The 26,764-nt window shown below is 40.1% G+C and overlaps 1 protein-coding gene, 1 long non-coding RNA gene and 1 pseudogene across 6 annotated transcripts in view; 1 reads left to right on the forward strand and 2 right to left on the reverse strand.

The window, feature by feature from the left end:
• THOC3 (THO complex subunit 3) overlaps window positions 1-1,881 on the reverse strand; it is an 87,441-nt gene extending 85,560 nt beyond the window's left edge. For 3 of the 5 annotated variants that reach the window (XM_077137695.1, XM_077137696.1, XM_077137694.1), the window contains exons 1-2: window positions 1,559-1,881; window positions 764-920 (exon numbers count right to left, since the gene is read on the reverse strand). In XM_077137695.1, the coding sequence (XP_076993810.1) occupies window positions 764-920; window positions 1,559-1,825 (424 nt within the window). In that variant the 5' untranslated portion in view covers window positions 1,826-1,881. The remainder of the gene's footprint in view (window positions 1-763; window positions 921-1,558) is intronic. The other 2 variants (XR_013166347.1, XM_077137693.1) reach the window with 1 other exon arrangement.
• A 492-nt stretch (window positions 1,882-2,373) lies between these two features.
• Window positions 2,374-8,364, forward strand: LOC143664148 (uncharacterized). The gene is made up of 3 exons (XR_013166348.1): window positions 2,374-2,456; window positions 5,925-5,994; window positions 8,001-8,364. It is a non-coding gene; the product is annotated as an uncharacterized LOC143664148 (long non-coding RNA).
• Window positions 3,450-4,891, reverse strand: LOC143664739 (polycomb group RING finger protein 6 pseudogene; annotated as a pseudogene).
• Window positions 8,365-26,764: the final 18,400 nt, after the last annotated feature.

A 26,764-nucleotide genomic window follows, 5' to 3' on the forward strand; every position in this document is an offset into this window, starting at 1 on the left:
ATGAGCACATCAATTAAAAAGTTAATCAACCTCACAGATTCTAAGATGCCTATTTGTTCAAATTGTAATATCTATGATGCATTTTAAAATACATTAGGGTTCATCCCATAATTTTGGGTGTATCATGGTTACCTGACAGCTTTCTTAAGGGTATATAACATATCGGTGCATCCTATAACCAGACATCTTAAAGCCAGTAAAATATAATAAATGGTCTCAAGGTTCACAGGACAGTGTCTGATGAAGAACAGAGCCTGTAACTGCACTGTACAACTTTCTGGTCATTTTCTCCTAGGTCACCAAGACAACATAAGTTCCAGCCATTCTAAACTATCAATACTTTCCCAAATTCTCCATACCTTTGCACATGCTATTTCCTCCTAAAACTGCTTCTCCCATGCCCCCTCCCTATAACTTCCTCTCCCACTGTACCCTGACCACTAAATTCCTATGAATACTCTGTCAGCTTAAGTTCTGTAAGGCCTTTCCTGTCTTAAGCAGTCTTAAGCATGTCTATTCTGAGTAGCCATTTTATAGACATTTCCATTACGAGAAGAACACTTTATATTATGTTAGCTTTGCAACACATACGTCTCTTCACACAAGGCATGAGATTCTTAGAGCTGGAGAATGTGCCTTTCTCTTATTCAGCTCAGGATGTTCCACATCAAGCACAGAGCCAGGCACCAAGGAGCTGTTCAGTAAATACTTGTTGAATGATTAAAAGTAGTTTATCTCCCAACTGTTCCCTCTCAACTGTCACCTTTAGTGTTCACAGTGGCGATGCATTTTGTAGTCCTCACATCCCAAATGCGGATGGTTTTATCCCCAGATGCAGTGACAAAGAGGTCGGGATTACTTGGATGCCAACAAAGCTGGTCCACACTATCCCCATGTCCTCGATAATTGTTTTCTTTAACCTGAAAGAATAGAATTCAGATGTCACTTCACATGGATGTACCTGCCCTCCACGTGTAACTTCTAAATCTTCTTCAATCCATGCTATCTTGCAACCAAAAAGGATCTGGATAACTAAAAGGAATCCAATTCTTCCCAGCCTTTTCTTCAAAAACTCTTCTCAATATTCCCCTTCCCTACTCCTCAATTACTCTGAACTTTTTTGAGGATGGGTTACACAAAATGTTCTTACCGTTTTGCCATCCCTAGCCTTCCTCCTTCTTTCATGCTTTCCATCCTTGTTCCATCTCCAAAGCCCGCAGCGCACCTGCTCATTTCCCCAGGACGCCCTATCACTTTCATAGAGGTCCACCTCACCGCCAGTGACAAACCCCGCCACCCTACCACTGCAGCCCCTATCCAGTCCTCATCACGAACACCACTTAACCCCAGTCCTCCCCTCATCACGTCCTCATCCCCCTCCCCACCTGCACCCATCCACTCAGCACACATTCCTTCCTCACTATCACACTCCCTCCACACCCCCTCTCTTCCCTCGCCCCTCCTCACGCCACCCTCCCTTTCACCCTTTTCCTCGCCATCACACCTCCCTTCCCACCACAGCCCCTCTCCTGGCCTAGGCCGGGCCCTGGAAGCTCACCAACCGGTCCTTCTCCAGCAAGAAAACGCTGGCCGTCTTGTCGAAGGACCCCGAGGCCAGGCGGCGCCCGTCGCAGCTCCAAGCCACCGAGTGCACCTTGGCGCTGTGCGCCGGGAACTCGCGCGTCTTGCTGTGGCCCCGGAACAGTTCCTGCATCCCAAGCACGTAACGCGACGGGCCGCTGGTCACTGAGCACCAGGGGGCCAGCGAGCCGGGGCCGCTTTGGCCCAGGGCCGAGGGGCCCATAGTGGCCGCAGGGACAGCCATGCCGACATCCCTGAGGACTACAACGCGGACGCCGCCGACGCCGTACGCATGCGCCCGGAAGCCAGAAGGCCTCTGCGCAGCCGCATTAGGGCCGTCTCGTAAGAGGCTGCAAATCCCGACATGCAGCGCATGCGCGCCTTTGCGCTTTCAAATACAGGCGAGTCTTCCTCACGTTTACCTTACAATCTTCAGAGGATTTTAGGGGCTTTATCGTCCTCCTCCCCTACTCCTTGGTAGTTATATATGAATCCCTATTTAATCGAGGGAGGGAGCCAAACCTACCCTTCTAAACCCGTTTCCCCATAAATAAAATACCTTTTTTTTCTAGCATTGTTCCCAATTTCACCCTCTCCCTTTAGACCAAAAGGCTCAGAGAAAGACCCGCCAGTGCGTTGACTCGGGAAAAGGTCTCCAGTTATGCGGAGGGAGGGGAGAAGTCTTGAGGAGGAACCTGACGATTTGTTTAAAAACAAATCCTTTGTTTTAAAAGATACAACATACACTTGATTATGACGGATATAGAAGTGAAAAGTAAATGTCCACCCGGGGCCCCCCACCCCATCCACTCGTTTCCCTGTCGGCACCCCTCCCTTAGACTAGCTGTCCCGCGGCTGCTTGCTGGACGGAGATGGTGAGCTGCCAACCCTCATCAAGGCCCTAGAGGAGGGTTGTGGGTGCGGGAAGTTTTCGGTGGTGAGGAAGCAAATGGAAATTTGATTTAAAACACGTCTTTAGTGAATCTACAATTATCTCTAAAAAGCTTAAAGAACAATTTTTGTAGGTTAAAACAAATTTTATTTAAATTTAAAAAGATGTACCTGACTCAACTTCTTTACAAAACAGTTGCCAATACTTGTCCAATTTTGTAATCATTTCTATACAGAGTTGGAAATTTGGCTGTGAAACAACGTCTACAGAATATTTCCTTTAGAGCACGTTGCCATGCTAAATTTAAGCAAAATAGTGCTTAAAACTGATGTCTTTTGCATGCAAGTGAGTGTGCTTACAAACACCTTTATCCTTTATACCACTGATTAAATAATGGGAAAATAGCATTTAACTGACTTAACGAGGAAACAATGAATAAGTATTCTGTAAACTTCTCAGATTCACCTGAAATTTGCTATTACTCTCAGAAGTAGTGCCATTACAAGGTATCAATGACCACTATGTATTCAAATAAAATGAATGTTAATGAGACAAAGAATAAAAAGGAGGCACACTTTGTTGTAAGATATAGTAGGGAAATCTTATTACACTGAGGGATTATGGTACAGGCCACAAACCCCACATTCTTCACACAGAATGATGTTAATTCATCCCTTTTAAATTTAAATTAGCATCTCTTTAATAGTGTTGCCTGGATTTTTTTAAAAAACAAGGTCATTAGGGTCTCGGGGGCAATGAAATGTGGGGAGTTATTGCTCAATGGGTGCTGAGTTTCTGTTTGAGATGATGTAGAATTCTGGAAATAGACAGTAGTAATGCTTGCACGGGATTGTAAATGCAATTAATACCACTGACTCGTACCCTTAAAAATGGATAAAATGGAAAATTCCATGCTATGTACATTTTACTACTGTATGTATATATTCAAACTATGATGGCGATATGCAAAAGTGGATCATAATTCTTATCTTTGTCTGAGAACACAAATGTAGTTTAACAAAGACAGACTTTGTATCTTCAGTTCAGAAACATAGTTCTTTTCTGAAAGGATGAGTGATGAACTGATGCCATCCCTGAGAACTCCAACCACCAACTTGAAAAAGACATGACTCGATGAAGAAAGCAGTAACTCATTTGCCTCAGAGATGAGGAAGCAAAATCAGTGTCAAAGTATTTGAAAGGACAAGGTTTTTTTTTATTATTATTATTATTAAATGTTTTGGAACGTGTTCCCTGAGCTATGGATGCTTTTTATATACAGTCTCTTGTAAAAATAGATGGCTGCCCTAATTCCAAGTTGCACTTACAAATACTCTGGTTCTTGGTGCTGAAAATTGATGTTTTAATTCAAACAGCATGAACTGATAGTAATAACATCAAATAAATCTTTGGTGAAATGCAGTATTTCAGAGGCTTCCTTGCTTTGTTTCTCTCCTCATAATATTCCTAAAATCTTCAAGTTATCTTCAGAAAAGAAAAACAAGACCATAGTGAAGGACAAGCAGACCACCTTGAACAACTGCATCATCTATCACATGTCAGATTTGCCTTGGAGTCTGGTACTGCTCCAACAAGTGACCACGGCAGGTGACAGCTACTTGACAAGCTGGACCAAGACCCACTTTTCTTCTGAGGAATATTTTTTGCATGCCCAATAGTTAGTTTCAAGTTCTGAAACTTGGGCACATTTATTTTCTAAATGTTTAAACTGTCCTGTGCATTCATTAGACCAGTAAACTCCAGTAATAAAGACAATATCAAATTCAGGTAGAATCTAAAACACTGATTCCAGGATTTTCTTAGATCTTCCCTTACTTGAAGGTTTTGGATGTGGAGCAGCAGATTTAGGTACTTCCAGGCCTTATAGAAATCATGCATTTGCTTTTTCATCTCTTTCCTCTGGATGGACCACTAATTTGTAAGCTATATCTGGTAACTGTCCACCGTATGTTATAAAGAGGTTGTGATGATGTTGCATTTTAGAATCTGTTGCTATAGTAAAAATGTCTTACATTGCAGCTTTCACAAAACATATGAAGACATTTTGTGACATAATTGCGTCTGTTAAGAAACCTTCACAAATGGAACACAAGATGTGTGGGGTCAGCCCAGAGAAGATAATCAAGAGCACCTGCTCAGCCTCCCAGTCCAGTTGGCATCCCTCCAGCCTCAGCGATAAGCGCGGCTTATCTCTCCTCCTCCTCTTCCTTTGCTAGCTCCTCATCCTTGTCCTCCAGATAGCTTCTCAAGCAGCCCAGGCTGTGCTCTGGCTCCAGCAGCCTGAGCAGCTGAAGTCGGGGCTGGCAGGGAGAGGAGAAGCTGGGCTGGCATCACCATGGCTCCCTCAGCGTTGGCAGTGGTCCACTTGCCCTCCCTCACCACAGAGAAAAACTTCATGACCCTGGCAGAGGCAAGGCAAGGTGGCAGGATAGCTCAGGAGTTCTGCCCACCTCCTTCCAAATCCTGGACATGAAAGAGACTCCTACCCCAAGATTTCAGTGACTGCATTGGTATTCTCTGAAGTGTAAAAAGCTTTGTAGTCTCCAAGGATTTCTGGTTGCAATGGAGTAGAGAAAGGAAGAGGGTAAAGAAAGGGACCTCATTTATTAAGGCCCTTCTAAGAGCCACATGCTTTTGGTTTTATAAAGGTAACATGCACTTGGTAACAAATGGAAAAAGCACAAAAGGGAGCAGTGTAAAAAGTAAATCTCTCTCTCTCCCTTGTTCCCAAATTCCCCTTCTGTAAAGCAAATATGTTTAAATATCTTGGGTGGCCTTCCAGAGATAGTGTATGTGTAAGCAAGCACCTTGGAGGAGGTAGGTAGATGTGTGTAGAATTCTTTACATAACTTGCTTTTGATATACCATTCCTAGTATACATAATCATTACACACACACACGCATACATATGTATGTATATATAAAACCATTCCTTATTGGTATATGCATAGCTGCTAAATTCTTCTCACTGGATGCAGTCTTTAATGATATGGATGTATCATGGTTTACTTAACTGATTCCCATAATGGACATTTAGCATCTATTAATTTGCTTTTCAAACAATATTGCAGTGAATATCTATATACAAACTTCATTGTGCACATATGCACTTTAATTGGCTAGATATTGCCAAAACACCTATAAACAGGTTCTGACAGTCTACACTTCTATTAGCCACATGGGTGGGGGTGGGGGTGTCACAGAGTTCTGAAAACTCAATGAGTCCACATAAAAAGCATGTGGCTCTTAGAAGGGCCTTAAAAAATGAGGTCCTTTCTTTACCCTCTTCCTTTCTCTACTCTATTGCAACCAGAAATCCTTGGAGACTACAAAGCTTTTTATACTTCAGAGAATACCACTGCAGTCACTGAAATCTTGGGGTAGGAGTCTCTTTCATGTCCAGGTTTCCCTCCTTACCCTTCTTTTTCAGGAATCTTTTTCATATGCTGGCTTACAACGGTTTCCTACATCCGCTGGGGATTTATACCTTCCTATCACAGGTAAGGAGACTAAAGGACAAAGAGGTAAAATGCCCTGCTCTAGGCCACATAACTGGTATTTGACAGAGCAAAGACTCAAACTTAGATGTGACTGTTAGAAAGTTAGGGTGACTGCCAAGTTAGAGAAATCACAGTCAACACAAGGCTGCCTTCACTGTGGACACCACGTGCAAGTTCAGGAGATTCCCCACACCACCCAATGTTGAACAATTCACTAGATGGATTCATAGAACTTGTTGAGTACACGGAACTGTCCTCATGGTTACAATTATTAGAGGGAAAGGATATAAGTTAAGATCAACCAAAGGAAGAGACATATAAGGTACCAAAAATGGAGTTTCTTGTCCTCTCCCCACTGAATCATGATAGTGTTACTCTCCCATAGCTATTTGTGGCAAAATACACAGAGTATTGCCAACCAGGGAAGCTCACCCAAGCTTCAGGATCCAGAGTTGTTACAGGGACTGCATCACACAGGCATGACTGATAGCTTGTGTGCCTAATCATAATCTTCAGCCCCTCCACATGTTCATTGATACCATATGACCTACAGCTCCTCTCTTAAATTGCAGTGTTGCCATCTGGCCTGATGCAAGGTCCCTACCCTAAATCACATTGATGGTATGGCCCCCAAACTATACTAAGTCAGTCCCATCAGGCATGATATACAAAGAGCTTAGCGATTACCTCCCAGATGCTGAAAGCAAAGGCAAGACCTCTTTTTTCGGGGGTAGGGGGTTGGGGGGGCAGGGGAAGGGGTAAGGCTAAATTCTTTACTACAACTGATTCCAAAACCTACAGTTTGATTCTTAGTATCTGAAACCTCCATGTTGTATGATTCTTTGTATTTTTGTATTTTTATATGTTGTGGCTTTCATTTCTTTTATGACTTTTTTCAGTATTCTGCAAATCACTTGTTAAAATATAAGAACCTCAGTTCTGATAAGTGTAAAGGGAAAAATTAGGAAGCCATTTATAGTGGAGGTAGCTGTTTTGGTTTCCTAACGCTGACGAAATGCCACATACCAGAACTGAGTTGGCTTTTACAATTGGGATTTATTAACTTATGAGCTTACAGTTCTTAAGCCATGAAAATGTTCAACTAAAGGCATCAACAGGTGATACCTTCTTCCTGAAGACTGGTAGGAAGATAGTAGAACATACGGCAATGTCTGCTGGTCCTTCTCTCCTGAGTTTCATTGCTTCCAGCTTTGGGCTGCAGTGGCCTCCTCTCTGAGCTTCTGTGTGTTTCTCTCTTCTAGCTCCTCGCTCTCTTAGCTTCTGTGTTTTTTCTCCCTGTTTTCTGTATGTCTATTATCCTCTTATAAACAACTCCAATGAGAGGGTTAAGACCCACCTTGAATGAAGTGGGTCACATCTCAACTGAAATAACCTAATCAAAGAGTCTCACCCACAATAGGTTTACATCTACAGGAAGGATTAACAGAATATGATCTTTTCTGGGGTACATAACAGCTTCAAACCATCACAGTAGCCATAAGAATACTTTAAAACAAACCAAAGATATTGCTCTGCAGAACTCCAAATGCTATCTGAAGAATTTGAATATGTAAAACTGAAGGCCTTACCCACTCTACATATCAGAATGGGTTCAGGTATGCAGGGTAAGGATATGAGAGCACTGAATTGCTCTGCATAAAAGTAAAAGAATAATTTTTAAAATGTTAGCAGGGGATTGGTAAAATGTTGGCATGGGAGAGGACCTAGGAGAGAGCAGGTAGAACTAGCAGTGTGAGCCACCACTAGGTAGAGAGGGGAGATTGGAGGGTTCTCAGGGCCAGAATAACCAAGAGGACTTTGGAAGAAAAAAATTGAGAGATATTTTTTGTTTGTTTTTATTTTTTTAAAGGGAAACAAGGCCCTGAAATTTTATTTAAGAAATTGTGAGCTTTGAGGGAGTGGAGGTCTTAGGAGTTCCCTGTTTAGGCTACAAATGCAAAATCCCAATCTCAATATAACCAACTGATCTTTCTCTTTCTCACTAGAATGCACTCTCCTGGGGTGATTTGTGGCATGGGTTGCAGTGGTATCACCGGAAAGGTCATCTGTTTCCAAATTGGAGGTGATGCAGGTGCCTTCCTCTTGAATACTGGATAGCCTGAAAATTGGAATTCTGAAAAACTGAACAGTCCCTATGCCTTCAATGTACTTTCATGTCCTTGTTTGGTGTGATCTCTATGCTTTTGTTGGCAAAGTCCTTTTTTCAGTTAAATACTAATATAAGAAGTGACACCATGATGAATTCTGGATCCTGGAGAATTCTCTAGCCAATGAACCAAAAATTCTCCATGATTGATGCATTTTTATTTTATTTAAATAGTTTCATGTTTTAATTCCTTTCTAAATTTTTATAGCAATATTAAACGTTATTTTAAAAGCACTATATTTTTGTACCACAAGACTCTACTTCTAGAGTGTGTTTATTTACATGTTTGTTTTCATCCTGGTCATGCACATATATTATACTCCTAAGATAAGAGTTAAAATAATAATCTTTTCTTCTAAATGTTTGAGTTAACATTCAAAGTTCTTTTCTGATTGATTCAAATCTTTGTGTTTAGTGTTGCATAAAAAGAAAACTAGAATGTGTCCAACATATTAGATTTTCAGTACTACTCTTTTGAATTAATTTCACTTCATATTGCTTCTTACAAAATTCATCATTCAGTATACCTATGCCACTTTAAAATCTTACATTGCAGTCCTACACAATTTCAATAGTAATTCTTGATCAAAATTTTTTGCTTTTTGATCTATTGCATATTAAAGTGTCCATATAAAGCATTTTATTTTCTACTATGAATTTTCTGATGTGAAATCCTGCCAAAGCTTTTCCTAAATTGACTTTAGGACTGTTTTTCCCTCAGCATAAGAATATTAATGCTAAGCAATGAGTGATCACTAAAGACATGCCTTCATTCATGACACTGATAAGAGTTTTATACAGTGTGAATTCTCACTTGCCCTGCAAGTGTTGCTGTATCAATAAATGATTTTGTGTAATGTATGATGAATAACCTCTCCCGCATGAATTTTCTGGCACTCTCTCAAGGGGCTGAATCCTCTGGCTTCTATCTGGTGGATCAGTGGGAGAAGACCCTTCCACTTTCAGAACTAATGTACAATATGAGTTATCTCATGTTGTATATCAGACCATCTACTAAAGGCTTTAGTGCATAGGTGACATTCATAATTGATTCTCTCAAGTACGAATTGTGCTATATTGATAAAAATAGCCAGGATGACATATATAGCATTCATAGTGTTTCTGTCATTTTGAGTTCTGTCATGTTGTCTTAGGTTTATAAAAATAAACTAAGATTTCCACACATAGATGCTTTTTTTATTGGTATCTCTCCAGTGTGAGTTCTCTCCTGGTTCTAATGCCAAAACAATGTGTGAAGACTCTCCCACAAATATCATAACAAATAGTGAAGCTTTTCCCACAAAGATGACATTTATAGGGTTCCTCTCCATTGTGAATTCTCCAATGTCATGTGTGCCAGTTTGAAAATATTAAGTACCCCAGAAAAGCCATGTTTTAATACTGATTCAATCTTGTGGGGGAAGCTGTTCCTTTTAATCTGGATTCAATATTGTAAGGTGGAAACTTTTGATCAGCTTATCTCCATAGAGATGTGATGAGCTCAATTGTTGGTTTGGCCTTTTCATTAGATGGAGATGTGACTCCACCCATTTAGGGTGGGTTTTGATTAGTTTACTGGAGTCTCTTAAAAGAGGAAACATTTTGGAGAGAGCTCAGAGCTGACACAGATGCAGATGCTTGGAGAACAGTTGCTTCAGAGCTAACAGAGCCAATACAAGACCCAGACATTTGGAGATGCAGGGCCCAGCAGATGTTGCCATGTCCTTTCCCATGAGATGCTAAGCAAGACAGAACCAAGAGTTGTGTCTAGGAGGAGCTAAGTGAAGGCCCACATATGCCAAGTGAGGATCCCCCACAGGAACCAGAGGCTGAAAGCAATGGAACCCAGGAGCAAGGGATGAGCAGACGCCAGCCATGTGCCTTCCCAACAGAGTTGTTCTGGACAGCATCAGCCTTTCTTGGGTGATGGTAACCCCTTGTTTGTACCTTAGTTTGGACATTTTCTCAGCACTAGAACTGTAAACTTGTAACTTATTAAATTCCTTTTTTAAAAGCCATTCCATTTCTGGTATATTGCATTCTATCAACGTTAGCAAACTAATACATCATATAAACTAGAATGGTGAATGAAGGCTTTCCCACATATATGGCACTCATATGGTTTCTCTCCAGTGTGGGTTCTCTCATGTCATTCCAGGGAAGAATATCAGATGAAGGATTTCCCCCAAAGATTACATTCATAAGGTTTTTCTCCAATATAAATTCACTCATGTTGTCTCAGGGTGGACCACATACATGACATTCATGAGGTGTCTCTCCAGTGTGAATTCTCTCCTGCTATCTCAGGGGAGAACATTAAGTGAAGGCTATCACACATGTAAGACTTTCATAGGGTTTCTCTCAATTGCTTTTTCTCTCATGTAGACTAAAATTTTAAATACTACTGAAGGCTTTCCCACATAGATGGTATTCATATGGTTTCTCTCTGATGTGATTTCCATTGTAAGGTATAAGGCTGGATTTTTAAATAAAAGAATTTGCCAATATGATTCACTTCTAGTGTGAATTTGCTTTTGTTGATTGAAAAATGAGTGGTCACCAAAGGAATTCCCATGTAGATAACTGAAGTAAGGTTATTTTATGATATACGTTAATACATGTTGAGTCACTCTGGTTCTGTGAGTAAAATTTTCTACCAGTTCACTACATATAATACTCTGCTTCAATGGTATGGCAGTAGATGTGTCTTTCCTGACAATATGTTGCATGGATAGCATTTTTTATTTTTTAAAGCCACTTTTCCTGCCCACTGAGACCAGATGATTGGTACTCTCCAGCATCATATCTCTGAATAGCTTTCACTGGGATGTGTGCAGTAGGGCCAATCATCTTGAGTGAACCCAATTGAGAGGTTTTAAAATGATTTGCTATGGGCACCTCTCTCTCTTTTGCCACCCTTAAAGTATTTTTGTAATGGAGACTACACTACTCATCAATGTTTTTTTTTTTTAAGTGGATGTTTGGGGGGAATCTGAAGATGGGGAAGGGCTGAGGTTCTATGGGGAAGGGCTTGAGATAAGGCAAAATCAGATTAGTAGGGAAGACAGAGTTGAAAACAGAGGAGATTCTGCGAGGGTACAGCCCTGGTAATTAACAAAAATTTATGGGGAAACTCCAGACTTTCAAGGCTATGGAATTGGAAAGATCAGGCTGAGAACTTTCAGAGATAAAGCTGAACCTATCTCTGGGCATATGGGGACTATGTAGAGAATTATACTAAAATGTATATAATGACATGCTGAAAGGTTGGAATAGGAAAAGAGCAAGGTCTAGTGAAAGATGGAGGGACGCAGGAAGGCAGGTCCTGTGAGACTCAGGGGGAAGAGATGCTGAGGGTTCTCTTTCTTCTTTATGTCCCCTTTCCAAGCCTCAAGAGCCCTTTGTGACTGTTCCAATGCTCTGATGCAGGCTTGGACTCTAAGCTAAAGCACATTCTTCAGTGTCCGTTTACCTGAGGTAATTGTGTGCTTCATATGAGGAAGAAGTATCTTTTTTTCTCAGGAATTTTAGTGCCCATGACTGAGTGCAAACTCAACTTCATGGGACATTTTCTAGATCTCATGTGATGTGTGGATCCCCCTTCTGTTTCTTTACTCCCTCCATAGGAATCCATTTTTAACAATATTTGTGAAAAATAAGAACAGAAATCAGGTAAGGGATCCCTAGACCTAACCTCCAGAACAGATTGATTCTTGTTTTGCCTGTTCCTCTCTCTGCTTTACTATATCATTTGCTGAGAAAGATGTCTCAGATGGGAACTCCCACGAAACATTAGACTATCATCCTGTTAGGGGAACAGGACCAACGGAACAGGGATTGGAGTGGCGACTAAGGCTTCTATCCAAAGCTGACAGTCAAATCTAGAGGGCTCAGTTAGAGGGCTCCAGAGGGAAATCCCTAGATCTAAGGTCCTGGGATAATTAACAGAGTGCAGGACACCTGCAGCAGGACTGCCCTCCCTCCCCCCAGTGGTCGTTAATCAGTTGCCTTCCTATAAGGGTGTCTCTGGGCTAAGCCTTTGCATCAGGGTTGATCTGGAGAGGTATAGTGACCACATGGAAGCCCCTGAACAAATGCCAAAAACTCAGCTCCATTTTCAGAGAGCAAAATCCTACCTGCTGTAGCAAACTGCCCCTGAAGGTCTGAGATTCTGCACCTTTCTTAAGCAGAAAATGACAGACTTCAAGGGCATTTGAGGATCACATACCAATAGTGCTTCTTTATTTGAATTTCTCAGAGAAGGACCAGCAGAAAATATTTTATCCACTTTTAAATTAATTTACAGGGAAAGAAAACAAAGCTCCTTGAATTCAATGTAGAAAGAGATATTATTTGTGAATAATGAATACTGCTCCTTCTAGAGAAGGGAGAATGAGACTTGAGTCCCAGCCTCTGGTTCTTTTCTTGTCTTTCAGTGTCAACACAGAGTAAAGAAAATCATGACCTCAGCTGACCCAATATTCTCTACGTATATCCATTTCTCATCAAACCTGACCCACCCTTGGATCCCACTGATTTACTTACCTGTCATCTTCCACTTTTAAAGTTCTCTGCTCTGTTACAGCCAGACTCCATCTTAACTGATTTCCAACTACTGACCACTGTTCCAGAAAGCTAGTCTTTGGAAGGTGCCCATTAATCTCTTCAGTTCCAATGTTCTCTGCTGTGGACTACCCGTGCCCATTTCACCATGCCCCGGTGGCAGGCATCTTTCAAGGCTTGTTCCTCCCCACCTTCTCACACTGTGTTCTCCAGCAAGAACTTCTTTCACGTCAACCTTTCTCTGGGGAGACCCAGTGTCCAATCATCTGGAGACTAGTGGCATCCTTTTCCTTACCCTTTATGTCCAGGAGCATCTGGAGATGCAAGTCATAAAGAGACTTGTAGTTGTCTCCCTAATTTTTCAGCTCTGTGGGTGAGAAAGCCAGAGGTATGGAAACATTTCCCCCTGATATTGGTTACGGCCTTGTGAAGACATCTTAGACTGGGGAAGAGAACAGATGAATTTTTTAGTCTTACATACCCTGAATCAAAAACAAAATCTGAAGAAAAAAATATCCTGACATAGAGTACTTAGAGCTGACTACAAGTTGAAACAATGGCATGAAATATGTGAATGACTGTAACTGGGAATTGTGCCCTAGGAGACCCTAGCCAGAGAATAACCGAGCATCAGAGGATAAGAATGTGAGATGTGATGCTAGGAATTCCTTCAAGGGCTAGACCATCCAGAGAAAAGTTAAGGGTGAGGAGTCCACTGCTTCTCAAGCAAAAAAGATCTGGTGTCAGCTTGGCCAAGTGATGATGCCCAGTTGTCTGGCCAGGCGATAAAAGGTTGATAAAAGGGAAGGCTGGTGTATTAAATGCATCTGTGGCTGATTACATTTGCGATCAATTAAGGTGTGTCTCCCACCAAGGTGATAATCCAATCAGTGGACGGCTTTTAAGGAAGAAGAGAGACTTTTCACTGCTTCTCAGCCAGCAAGCCTTTCTTGTGGAGTTCATCTAGACCCTTTATCAGAGCTGCCAGCTTCACAGCCTGCCTTATGGATTTTGGACTCTTCCATTCCCATAGTTGCATGAGACACCTTTATAAATCTCATATTTACAGATGTCTCCTATTGGTTCTATTTCTCGAGAGAACCCTAATACACCTCCTGAGCCGTTGAGCTTAAAAGCTTTAAATGTAAAACTAAGTAGTCTGGAGCTCCAGAAACCAAGGAATTGCCTTCTCCACCAAGAATGTTGGTAGCCCAAAATTCTTTAACTTAAAAAATTTTTAACTTAAAAGGATGATCTTTTAACATCCTTTAAAGACCATCTTGCTAATGAGACACAGCTCAAATTGAAGGCTGAGCCACAGAGCCATGCTCATAGCAAGAGCTCACAGCCTTATCCCCAGAGCAGGCAGAGGGGAGAGGGCCACTTCTCAGGTATTTATATTCACATGGAGAGTAGAAGAACATGCTGAGGTTATAGGAGCAGGGGACCCCTAAGCTTCAGGACCCAGGTCAGAATCATGGCACAAATGGAGAGTCAAATAAAGAGAAAGACTGCCCTTAGAAACGCCAATCAGTAGAGCATGCAGAAGGGGAGGCACGATTGGGGACTGAGAGCTGCTGCATGGGCTCTCGTGGTTCTCATGGTTCTAAAAAGGGATTCTCTCCAAAATGTTTCCTCTTTTAAAGGATTCCTGTAAACTAATCAGGACCCACCAGGAATGGGTGGAGTCACAACTCCATGGAAGCCATCTAATCAAAAGTTGCCACCCACAATTGGGTGGGTTATATCTCCACGGGAACAATCAAAAACCTCCGTGAATGAAGATTAAAGGAAATAGCCTTTCTGGGGTCCACCACAGATTCAAATGGCACACCATATTAGCAATTCTCTGAAGAGCATATTTTTCTTTCCAAGTGGTGTTTTCTGTCTCTGCCATGTTTGGGATCAAAGCTTAGCGATTATTAGTAGCTTGGACTTAAGAGAAAGGAAGGGATTAGTGTCAGTGCCAATTGCGTGCCTACTTAAACTTCTAAACTGTCCCAGGTCATGGAGAGAAGGTGGCAGTGGCATTACACACTTACCACCATCCTGAGTTCATTTGTACCTGCTCATATGTCCTAATATAAAGATCATTATCTTTTATTAATCCTGTTATTATAAAAACAAAAATACTCATATAAAATCTTCAGTGACCTTTGAATATATTAAAATTGCCTCAGGATCTGGCTTAAGTACTATTCCCTCAAAATTCATACTTTAAACAAAGTATACATTTGTTTAAAGTATTTGAGTGGGATTATATAGATATAATAGGCCAGAAATTCCCCTCCTTCATCCTCCAGGAATGGTAAGACACAAGTAACCTCCCACAGAGCAAAAGCTTGGCGCTGAGTTGGGAGGGCTGGAAGAAATCTATGTCCCTGAATCTCTTGGTGGGAATAACTAACACCTGAACCTAAGAGGCCCTTCCTTTCTTGGTGCAAGCTGAGATGGGCAGTGAAAATGCAGTCTACTCCTTGTTTTTCTTCTACCCTTTACCATATTCTAGAGCAATTCAGAACACAGAACTTCCAGTCCTTTGTGTGCAGATGGGGGAGCTGTCAGGGAGGCTGCGTGGGGGACTTGTTCAAACACGTGCCCCAAATAAAGCATCCCCATGGGTTACTCACCTTCCCTCTATACCTCAACATCAGAGACAGAACAAACTGTTCTGCGTGTGAGATACATGAATGTGAATGTGTGTGTACTGACCTTGGTTACTGACTGCTGGAAATTGGCTCTATGGAGGTGAGGGAGATAAAGCACTGTTCTTTCTCCGTTCCCTCCCCGTCCTGCAAATAGGTGAGTGACAAAGAGAAGGGAGGGAAGAGCTTAGCAAGGCTAGGAGGGGAAGAAAGGCATATTATGTACAAGCTGGAGCATGAAATACATACATAACTTCAAGTAGCATTCAGGTCGCCCTCCTGAATTGGAATGGAACTGGATGCAAAGTTAGAGACATAAATTGATTCCTCCTGCCTTGGCCCAGCTCTCCCCACCTTCCACCCTAAAAATAGTGACTGGGTTGAATTTTAGAAAAATTCCTGAGTGGCCAGTGGTCACAGAGCTGAGTGGGCTTTGTAAGATGGTATGTGATTAAAGTATAGTTATGGTAAAGTCTGAGATGGTAGGGACAAGCCCAGAAAGAGGGTAGGTAGTTGCTGATTAAGGATCTTTAATGTCTGTGGTGTTAATATATTCGGGAACAACTTTCTGTTTTATATGCAAAAGCATCACCTAATCATCAATGGTAGGAATGTTCATAGTGAAGCTGCAATGTGTCTAGGGATACAGGAGAGAGTGTGAGGACAACATCAGTACAGCAAGTGAGAAATAAGGAAAAAGAAGAGGAGAAAGAGTGAATTATTCTCAATTATCACACCCACCTCAGCCCTATCATACCACAAGCAACCAGACTCAGACCCCACCTCTCTGTAGCAGCCCAAGACACTGAGGCCGTCCTCCCAGAAGTGTGTGTAGGGCTTATCTTTGAGCACAAAGCCAATATATGCATGGGTATCATTAGGCCCTCTTTGAAGATGACGATCTTGGGGACACCTCAAGCTGTGTCTCATGACAGCATGTATGACCCTGTACGCTGAATGATCAGTTTTACCCATTGGGGTTGAGGTGCCACCTTCAGATCTTCACACGCTTAGTGGAGCCTTGATGGGTTTACACCACAGGCACCCTCAGTTTATGCACAACAGTTAGGTCCTGCACCTGTCTCTGGGGGCTCATATCACTCTTATAGCCCATCAAAGCCAAAACAACCAAAGACCCCAACTATTTTCTCTTTCTCATCCTCACCCATGCAAATGGGACAAAACCATTGAAAAGCCAAGTTGAGTAGCTGCTAGTAAAGACGATATCTAAGGACATTTGTATCACTCCAGAAAAAAAATTTAAAAAAGAAGATATCAAAGGGGTGGGAGCCACCACAGAAGGAGGAAAAGGTAGTGTGGAGTCCTGCTGAGCACAAGTACCTGATGAACCCTCACTGGTCTTCATGCCTAATGGAGTGAAGAGCTCAGGGATGGTTGCTGGAGATTTGCCTATGGCTGAAAATTTTGTCCATGTGATGTTAATATTATTTCATATATCTAATAACCTGGTCATCTAATACTGCTTTTCAGTACCTTTTGGAGAAAAACAAATTGACCAAGCCTATCACTCAAGCATATTCATCTAGGGAGATGAAGGTAACCCAGGGTGGATCAGGGCTTTAGACCTGGAAGGAAGCAGGGATATTCCAAAGATGGTCTCAGAAATTAATTTTCCCCTCTCCTACACTTGAAACTCTTTTTCACTGTGTTGACTCCATTCTCAGACAGTATCTCCACCTAGAATCAAATGTCAGCTAGCAGCAACAGGGGCAAAATCGCTTCGACTTCAGCAGGAAGAGCTGGGGGCCTTTCTAGTATACTTAATAAGGGACTGATGATTTACAATGTTGCGATTTAACCATCATGTGCCCATTTTGACTCAGGCAGATGGACAGAGCATGTGTATATCCAAACAAAATCTGAAACTATTTCTGGAAACAGAACACCTCCTGTGTTACAAACAAAAAATGAACACTTTCTCCATCATGTACCTGAGGCTCGCTTGGTCTCAAGCTAACCTCAGTATAGTGTTTTCTACTCCCAGACTTTAGCACAGGACCCAACATTCAGGAAATCAGAATCAGAGGAGTAGAGAGTACAAAGAGAAAAAAACTTGAAAGCTTTTGACCAGAAAATGTTATTAAAAAGTTGCATCATTACTCTAAGTAAATGTCAAGACCTTTGCGGCAGATCTGAAGTTTCCCCACCCATAGGCAGGCTAAAACTACAGATGTCCCTATACTAGATTCTACTCTTTTGTGTGACCATGGGCAAGTCACTTCTCTCTGGCCCTTGAGTTTCCCACCTGTAAGAGCAGGACATTAGGCTCTAGCACGTATTTCAAAGTCCTTTAGAGCAACAGAAACTTTTTCCTTTGAAAATATAATTATATATATAATAAATTAAATTATTATATATAATAAATTATAAATATAATAAATAATATAAAATAGAACATATTAAGAGTTATGTGTCATAGAAAGTTTATTTCAAAAGTTTATTTCTGTATTAGGCAAGATCGACCAGGATTTGCTACATTAACAAATAAACCCCCAACTTCTCTGTGTCTTGACATGATGTACAAAATTTATTTCTTGCTCACATCATGGTTCAGTGCAGATCTGGGGGGTCTTCTTAGCAGATCTCCCTCATGTCTCCAACCAGTGACTCAGAGACCCAGCTTCCCACCACCTATGATTCGGCCCTTGCCTTTCAGAAAGGGAAGAAAGAACATACATACATCACTTCTGCCTATAGCCCAGTGGTCCCCAGAGCCCAGTCACTCATCTCAATTCAAATGCAAGGGATGCTGGGCAAGGTAATCTTCCTCTGCTGGGAAAAGGAAAATGACACAAGGTAAGGAAGCTTACCTTGGTGGTAAGGAAGCTGAGATATAGCCCCTTCAGAGGGCAGCATGGTGGTTTCACAGGAGGCTAAGGATGGGGTTGCCATATGATCCTGCAACCCCATGGCCAGGTATATACCTGGAGGAACTGAGTGTGGAAACACAAATGGTCGTTTTCACACTGGTGTCTATGGTGGCAGTGTTCATGATTCGCAATGGATGGAGGGGGCCTAAGGGTACAAAGACTAAGGGAAGGAAGGGGGAATTGTGGTGTATCCATACAACAGACTACTGAGTGGCCACAAGAAGGAATGAAGTTGTGAGGCATGCAACTAGATGAATGAACCTTGAGGACAGTATGTTGAATGGAATGGCAGAAACAAAAAGGCAAATATTGTTGTCTCACTCATAGGGACTAACTATATTCTACAAACTTGAAAAATTGAAGTCAAGAGGATGGGTTATCAGGTTGGGGCCTATTATAAAGGTTCCTGTTATGTAATCTTTTACAGCAGTCACATACATTTAGGAGTTTTAACTGTTATTTCTAAATTCTGAGATACTGAGCTGTTTGTATATAACGTGGTCATTCCCAGAAACTTCAGATATTTATGTGATACCTGAGACTCAGAGTTAGAACTCTGAGGTTCTCAAACTCAGAATTACCCCATACAGCAACTGCTAAAAATGTTGCAAAAATTATCAGACTTCTATGAGAGATATGAATGAAGCTGATCTGGATAGGACTAAGGTAAATCAGAATACAGGATAAATGATAATATGGTCCATATTTTAAAACTTCATCTTTTGTGTGAGACCAAAGGGAGAGATGTTCAATTGGTGCAAAATTCATATTTTGGATAGCACATTACATAATTTAACTTGTGTGGTCAGTTTAGTTGAACACAATAAGTACACGGAATCTTGAAAATGGCATGAGATCTTCTTGGTTTGTACAGGTTAGTGTGATGCTCCAATATATCCCAGAGTAATTTGGGTAGAGAATAAAAAACTATTTGCAAAGTCCCCTTGGGGGAATTGGGAGAAAGGAGGAAAGAGTCAACTTCCCATTCGGGGAATTCCTGATATTCTCACAAGCAATGGGGACAACCAAATTAATAGGCTGAGCTCTCAATCTTAGAGTTCACCCCTTTGAAACTTATTCCTGAAAAGGAGAAGCTAAGCTTATTTATAATTATGCCTGAGAGTCACCCCCGGAGAACCTCTTTTGTTGCTCACATGTGGCCTCTCTCTCTAAGCTAACTTGGCAGGTGAACACACTGCCCTCCCCCGGGTACATGGGACATGATTCTCAGTAGTGTAAATCTTCCTGGCAATGTGGGACAGAATTTCCAGGATGAGCTGGGACCTGGAATCATGGGACTGAGAAAGCCTTCCTGACCAAAAGTGGGGAGAGAGAAATTAAACAAGATAAAGTTTCCATGGCTGAGAGATTTCAAGCAGAGTCAAGAGGTTTAAACCTGGAGATTCTTATGCATCATATAGATATCCCTTTTTAGTTTATGGTGTATTGGAGTAGCTAGAGGAAAGTACCTGAAACTGTTGAGCTGTGTTCCAGTAGCCCTATTCTTAAAGACGGTTATATGATAATATAGCTTTTACAACAAATCTTTGTGTCTGATGCCCCTTTTATCCAGGGTATGGACAAATGAATTAAAAAATAAGGATAAAAAGTAAGTAATGGGGGGTAAAGGGTAAAAAAATGGATAGATTGAAATACTAGTGGTCAATGAGAGGGAGGGGTAAGAGGCATGGGATGCATGAGTTTTTTCTTTTTTCTTTTTATTTCTTTTTCTGGAGTGAGGCAAATGTTCTAAAAATAATCATGGTGACAAATACACAACTATGTGATGATATTTGAGCTACTGATTGTATGCCATGTATGGACTGTATGTGTGTAAAGATTTCTCAATAAAGATATTTTTTAAAAAAAGATCTGTTACCTCTGATATAACTTTATAACTTTTATTTATTACAAGGTCAATCATTGAGAACAAATTAGATATTCTGGATGACAGATGCAGTCATGTTTCAGCCTCAGCACTGAATTTAGCCCTATCCTTTTTTTTTATATTTACCTGAATTTAGCATGCACAATCTTTCTACTATTTTTTAAAATATATATTACACAGAATAACTCTTAATGTCTTGCCTACTAATTCCTTTAACTGTGTTATTTCTGGGTTGGTTTTTATATAACATATTTTTCTCTTTTTTTTTTTTTTTGCATGTCTTGTAATTCTTTACAAACTCTTTAAAGTTGGAAATATCGAGAAAATCCAAGGTCATAAAAAAAGGAGTTGGAAATGCTAGCAGAATTTTAAAACCTGCTTTGTAGTTTCAGTATTCTCCTTAATTACCAAATTACTTAATTTGTCAAGCTTGTACAAAACTGAGTTAGCAGCATAAAAATGTGTTGTCTCCAAAGTGTTAAAATTTAGTATGCAACTTATCTGAGGATTCATGTTGATTTATATTACAATGCTTAAATATTTAAATGTGTACAGTCTATCCTCCTTATTCAGGGATTCAGTATGTGCTAATTCACCTACACAAAAATTTACTTGTAATCCCAAAATCAATATTTGTGGTGTTTTTACAGTCATTTCAGAACACATGCAAAGCAGCAAAAAATTTGAGTCATCCACTGCATGTGTTCCCAGCTGAGCTCAAACAAGGTAACATTCTGTCTTCTTCTTTCTTCTCACACTGTAAACAAGTGAATTTCATGAAATATTTAGTGCCACAGTTTTCAGATTTTCATGTTTTTGTTGGTGATTTCACAGCTGAAAATAGCTCAGCTGAATTGTTTGTCCTAAGCACAAGGAGTCTGTGATATGCTTGAAGAATAGAAAACAGTACACCTTAGATAAGCCAGTTATAGTGCTGTTCAATGTTAATGAATCAACACCTTACCTAATGAGCAAAAATTACCTGTCCCTGAACATAATTTATGACTAAAATTTGCTTAAATTTATATTCAGAGACTTTGTTTACATGTTGCTTTAAATGTTCCAAAGGCAATGATAATTTTTAGATTGGGAGTCTGTCAAAGGCTGGTGAAACAAAGAACTTCCTAGGAAATCAGTGCATGCAAACTTAAGGGGAGAGCAAAAGATTTAAGGGGTCTTTAAGTGGAAGCACAAGTAAAGCAAAGTTATGTATTGATCCCTTGACAAAATATGATTAAAGGCTCACAGGAACTTAATGCTATGTTTTCCCTAAGGACAATGGTTCAGTATTCACTAATTCCATGTGTTCCAGGACCTTATAAACATAACTACCACAAATAACAAAAATTGACTCTATTTAAAAAATGATGTCCAAGTAAAACGTTAGTGGAGGCACTGCTTTGGAGAGCACAGGGCCAAATGGCCACGGAGGATTTGTAATCCATGCATCTAAGTGGAGTTGAGCTGTGTGTCCTCAGACAATATGGTTCACTTGATTAGACCTAGGATAGGGGTGGTTTACCTAACTCATGGGACTTCATAAGACCACAGAAAAAGGATAAGATCATGTTAAGGTTGAGTTCTGTTCCAAGGAGAAGACATCTGTGATTAGACTGATTGCTTATAACCTAAAACCTGTAATATGCTGTTTCTAGGTAAAAAACCGCCAATATCTATAATTTTGCACAAATGGTATGGAAATTGGTAGCCTATGTGAAAAGCAACATTTCACATACAAAATAAATTTCTGCCATCTCTTTTAAAAACATAGTTCTTGAAGAAAGCACAGGAGAAAATCTCTATGACTGTGGGTTAGGCAAATGTTTTGTAGCCATGATACCAAAAGCTCAACCAGTAATTAAAAAAAAAAAATTGATGAACTGGAATTCATCAAAATTAAGAACTTCTACTCATAAGAGACTTAAGAGAATGAGAAAATAAGCCACTGGCTGCTAGAAATATTTACAAATCACATTGACAGAAGAAATGTATGAAGAGTCTCAAAACTCAACAAAATTGTATAAAACAAGAAAACTATAGACCAACACCATTCATGAAAATGGATGCAAAAATCTTAAACTAGAGATATAAAGACACAAAATGGTGGAGTAGTGGTCAACGAGAGGGAGGGGTAAGGGGCATGGAATGCATGAGTTTTTTCTTTTTTCTTTTTATTATTTTTCTGGAGGCAAATGTTCTAAAAATTATCATGGTGACAAATACACAACTATGTGATGATATTATGAGCTACTGATTGTATACCATGTATGGACTGTATGTGTGTAAAGATTTCTCAATAAAGATATTTTTTTAAAAAGATCTGTTACCTCTGATAAAAACTTTATAACTTTTATTTATTATAAGGTCAATCATTGAGAACAATGAGATTGATCTGATGGACTAAAAGAATAGGAAATTAGATATTATGGATGACAAATGCAGGAGTAGGAAGTTTGACAGAACACTCCATCACCAGAAAAATGAAAGAACTAGAAAAAGGCACCGGAACTGACTAGATGTCAAAAAAAACCTCACTGGACAATGTTAAAAAGGTAAAGATGACTTTATTCAGGGGTTGGTGGTAAACAGGGTGCTGGAGAAAGGAAGAGTCTATGATTTTTCAGCCTTTTAGAGTCAAGGCAAGAGTGAACCAGTCCCTGATGAATCCCAGAGTGATTTGATCAGTGACTGGAAAAGTATTTGCGAAGTCCCCTTTGGGGAATGGTGAAAACAGGGGAAAATTCAACCTTCCCAAGTTGAATCCTTGATATTCTCACAAGTAGTATGGACAACCAAAGCTATAGGCTGAGCCCCCAGTCTTGGGGTTTGTTCATATGAAACTTAACCCCACAAAGGATAGGTCAAGCCTACTTAAAATTAGGCCTAAGAGTCACCCCCAAGAGAACCTCTTTTGTTGCTCAGATGTGGCCTCTCTCTCCAGCCAACACAACAAGCAAACTCACCACCCTCCCCCTGTCTATGCGGGACATGACACCCAGGAGTGTGGACCTTCCTGGCAATGTGGACAGAAATCCTAGAATGAGCTGAGACTCAGCATCAAGGGATTGAGAAAACCTTCTCGACCAAAAGGGAGAAGAGTGAAAGGAGACAAAGTGTCAATGGCTGAGAGATTCCAAACAGAGTCGAGAGGCTATCCCGGAGGTTATTCTTATACATTAAGTAGATATCACCTTGTTATTCAAGATGTAACAGAGCAGCTGGAGGGAACTGCCTGAAAATGTAGAGCTGTGTTCCAGTAGCCATGTTTCTTGAAGATGATTATATTATAATAGAGCTTTCACAATGTGACTGTGTGATTGTGAAAACCTTGTGTCTGATGCTCCTTCTATCTCCCTTGTCAACAGATGAGTAGAACATATGGAATAAAATTAAATAATAAGGGGAACAAATGTTAAATTTAGTTTGAAATGCCAGTGATCAATGAAAGGGATGGGTAAGGGGTATGGTATGTATAATTTTTTTTCTGTTTTCATTTTATTTCTTTTTATGTTATCTTTTATTTTTTCTGAATTGATACAAATGTTCTAAGAAATGATCATGATGATGAATGAGCAACTATGCGATGATATTGTGAATTACTGATTATCTATGTAGAACGGAATGATTATATATTAAGAATGTTTGTGTTTCTTTGTTGTCATATTTTTTAACTTAAAATTTAAAAAAAATTAAAAAAAAAAAGAGTAAACCAGTGAACCTTTCATGGGAGCTTGGTTGTCTTTCTCTTTGTGTGTGTGTGTTTTTGTCTGGCAGATCCCTGAGAGATCAGTGTGAACACTGGTCTCAGTTTTGGCCTCAAAAGCAGCAGCTTCCAGCTTCAAACTGTCATCTACCAAATATATTGGAGAAGCAGTGCACCACTTTTTGTGTGTGGGTTGGTCGTTAGTAATTTTTTCTTTTTCTCTTCCTCCTTATTTATTTCTTTCCTTTTTTCCTATTTGTCTGTCTTTCTTTTCTGCTTTTTCATGTCTGGTGGATTGGTAAGTGGGAGAACTAGACTTCTAGAGTACTCACCACATAATATTCAGAATGTCCAGTTATCAATAAAAAAAAACTGAAAAACATACACACAAGACAGGAAAGTAAGGCCCAGTCACAGGAAAATGAAGTACTCAACAAGAACTAAACCAGGAGATGCCTAATCACTAGTAATCAAAGGCCTTAGATCAGCTCTCTGAATGATCAATGAATTAAAGCAAAACATGGATAAAGAACTGAAAGAAATCAGAAAAACAATATATGAACAAAATGAGAATTTCAATAATGAATAGATGTTATAAAAAGGAGCCACATAGAAATTCTGGAGATGCAAAGTACAATAAGTGAAATGAAAATTCAATAGAGAAAAAAAATTCTATACAGGGGTTTGAAGCAGATTGGAGCAGGCCAAAGAAAGGCTCAATGAATGTAAAAATAAGACTATTTTAATTATTCAGTCTGAGGAGTAGAAAGAAAAAGGAATGGGGGAAAAAATAAGCACACCCTGAAGAACCTATGGAACAACATTAAGCCTACCAATATACAGTCATGGGAATTCCAAACAGAGAAGAGTGAGAGAGAGAAAGGGGTAGAAAAAAATATTTGAGCAAATAATGGCTGAAAATTTCCCAAAGCTGATGAAAATTGCAAATATACAAATCCTAAAGTTCAATGAACTCCAAGCCAGATAAACTCAAAGAGATCCACACCAAAACAGATCACCGTTAAATTGTCAAAACTCAAAGACAAAGAGAGAAACTTGAAAACAGGAAGAGAGAATTGATGCATCACATACAAGGGATCTTTAATAAGATTACCATCTGATTTAGATGTTAGTGATGGTTTCATTAGAAACCACAGAGGCCAGAGATAGAGGAATTACATATTTAAAGTGCTAAGAGAAAAAAATCTGTTAACCAAGAACAATATATCTAATAAAAGTTTCCTACAAAAATGAGGGAGGGGGGTGGGCCACGGTGGCTCAGCAGGCAAGAATGCTCTCCTGCCATGCCAGAGGACTCAGGTTCGATTCCCAGTTCCTGCCCATGTTAAAAAAAAAAAAAAAATGAGGGGAAGATTAAGGTCTTTCTGGAAAAAAATAAACGGGCATTCATTTTCTCTAGACTTGCTGTTCTAGTTTGTAAAGGCTGGAATGCAATATGCCGGAAACTGAATGGTTTTTAAAATGGATTTACAGTACTAAGTTGATGAAAATGTCCAAATTAAGGCAAATATGTAAAAATGTCCCAAAAAGGCATCCAGGTAAAGACACCTTGGCTCAAGAAGGCTGATGACATTCAGGGTTTTCTCTCTCAGCTGGAAAGGTACATAGTGACATCTGCTAGCTTTCTCTCCTGGCTTCTCATTTCATAAGGATTCCCTGGGGGTGCTTTCCTTTGGCATTTCCAAAGGTCTCTGACTGTGTGGGCTCTGTTGGTTCTGTTGGCTCTGTTGGTTCTAAGCTTTTTCCAGAATGGTTCCCTCTTAAAGGGTTCCAGTAAGCCACCCCACTTTGAATGGGTAGTGACATCTCTCCATGGAAACCACCTAATCAAAAGTTACCACCCACAGTTGTGTGGATCACTTCTCCATGGAAACAATAAAGAAGATGCCACTCAGAAATACTGAATGGGGATTAAAGGACATGGCTTTTCTGGGGTACATAATAGCCTCAAACTGGCACACATGCCTTATAAGAAATATTAAAGGGAGTCCTTCATGTTGGAAGGAAAGGACACTAGAAAGTAACTTGAAGCTGTGTGAAGAAATAAAGACCTTGCAATAAGTAACTATATGGGTAAATATATATGACAATATTATTGTATTCTTCATTTGTAAAGCCATCCTTTCCTTCTTATAGGGCCTAAAATTCAAAAACATAAAAAGAATAATAAACCTTGTATTACTGAACATACAATTTATAAAGATGGAATGTGTGACGAGCAACATAAAAAGAAGGGATAGAGGGATACAAAAACAGTGTGTATTGAAGTTAAATTGATATCAATACAAACTAAATTGTAATAGATTTAAAATGTTAAATGTAACCATGAAGAAAATATCTAAAAATTGACACGATTTGAATTGAGAAGTAATTCAAAATGGCTAATTACAAAAGATAATTTGAACAAAAAGGAAGGCAATAATGGAGGAAAGAGGGACCAAAAATGGTTTAAGATGCTGTTCTAGTTTGCTAGCTGCCAGAATGCAGTATACCAAAACAGAATGGCTTTTAAAAAGGGGAATTTAATAAGTTGCTAGTTTACAGTTCTAAGGCCAAGAAAATGTCCCAATCAAAGCAAGTCTATAGAATTGTCCAATCTAAGGCATCCAGGGAAAGATACCTTGGTTCAAGAAGGCCAATGAAGTTCAGTGTTTCTTTCTCAAGTGGAAAGGTAGATGGTGAACACAGTCAGAGTTTCTCTCTCATCTGGAAAGGCACATGGTGAACATGGTCAGGGTTCCTTTCTCATCCAGAAGGGCACATGATGAACATGGCATCATCTGCTAGCTTCTTCTCCTGGCTTCCTGTTTCATGAAGCTCCCCAGGAGGCATTTTCCTTTTCCATCTCCAAAGGTCACCGGCTGGTGGGCTCTGCTTCTTTTGGCTATGTCT

The sequence above is a fragment of the Tamandua tetradactyla genome, chromosome 20, assembly GCF_023851605.1.
Source record: "Tamandua tetradactyla isolate mTamTet1 chromosome 20, mTamTet1.pri, whole genome shotgun sequence".
NCBI lineage: Eukaryota > Metazoa > Chordata > Mammalia > Pilosa > Myrmecophagidae > Tamandua > Tamandua tetradactyla.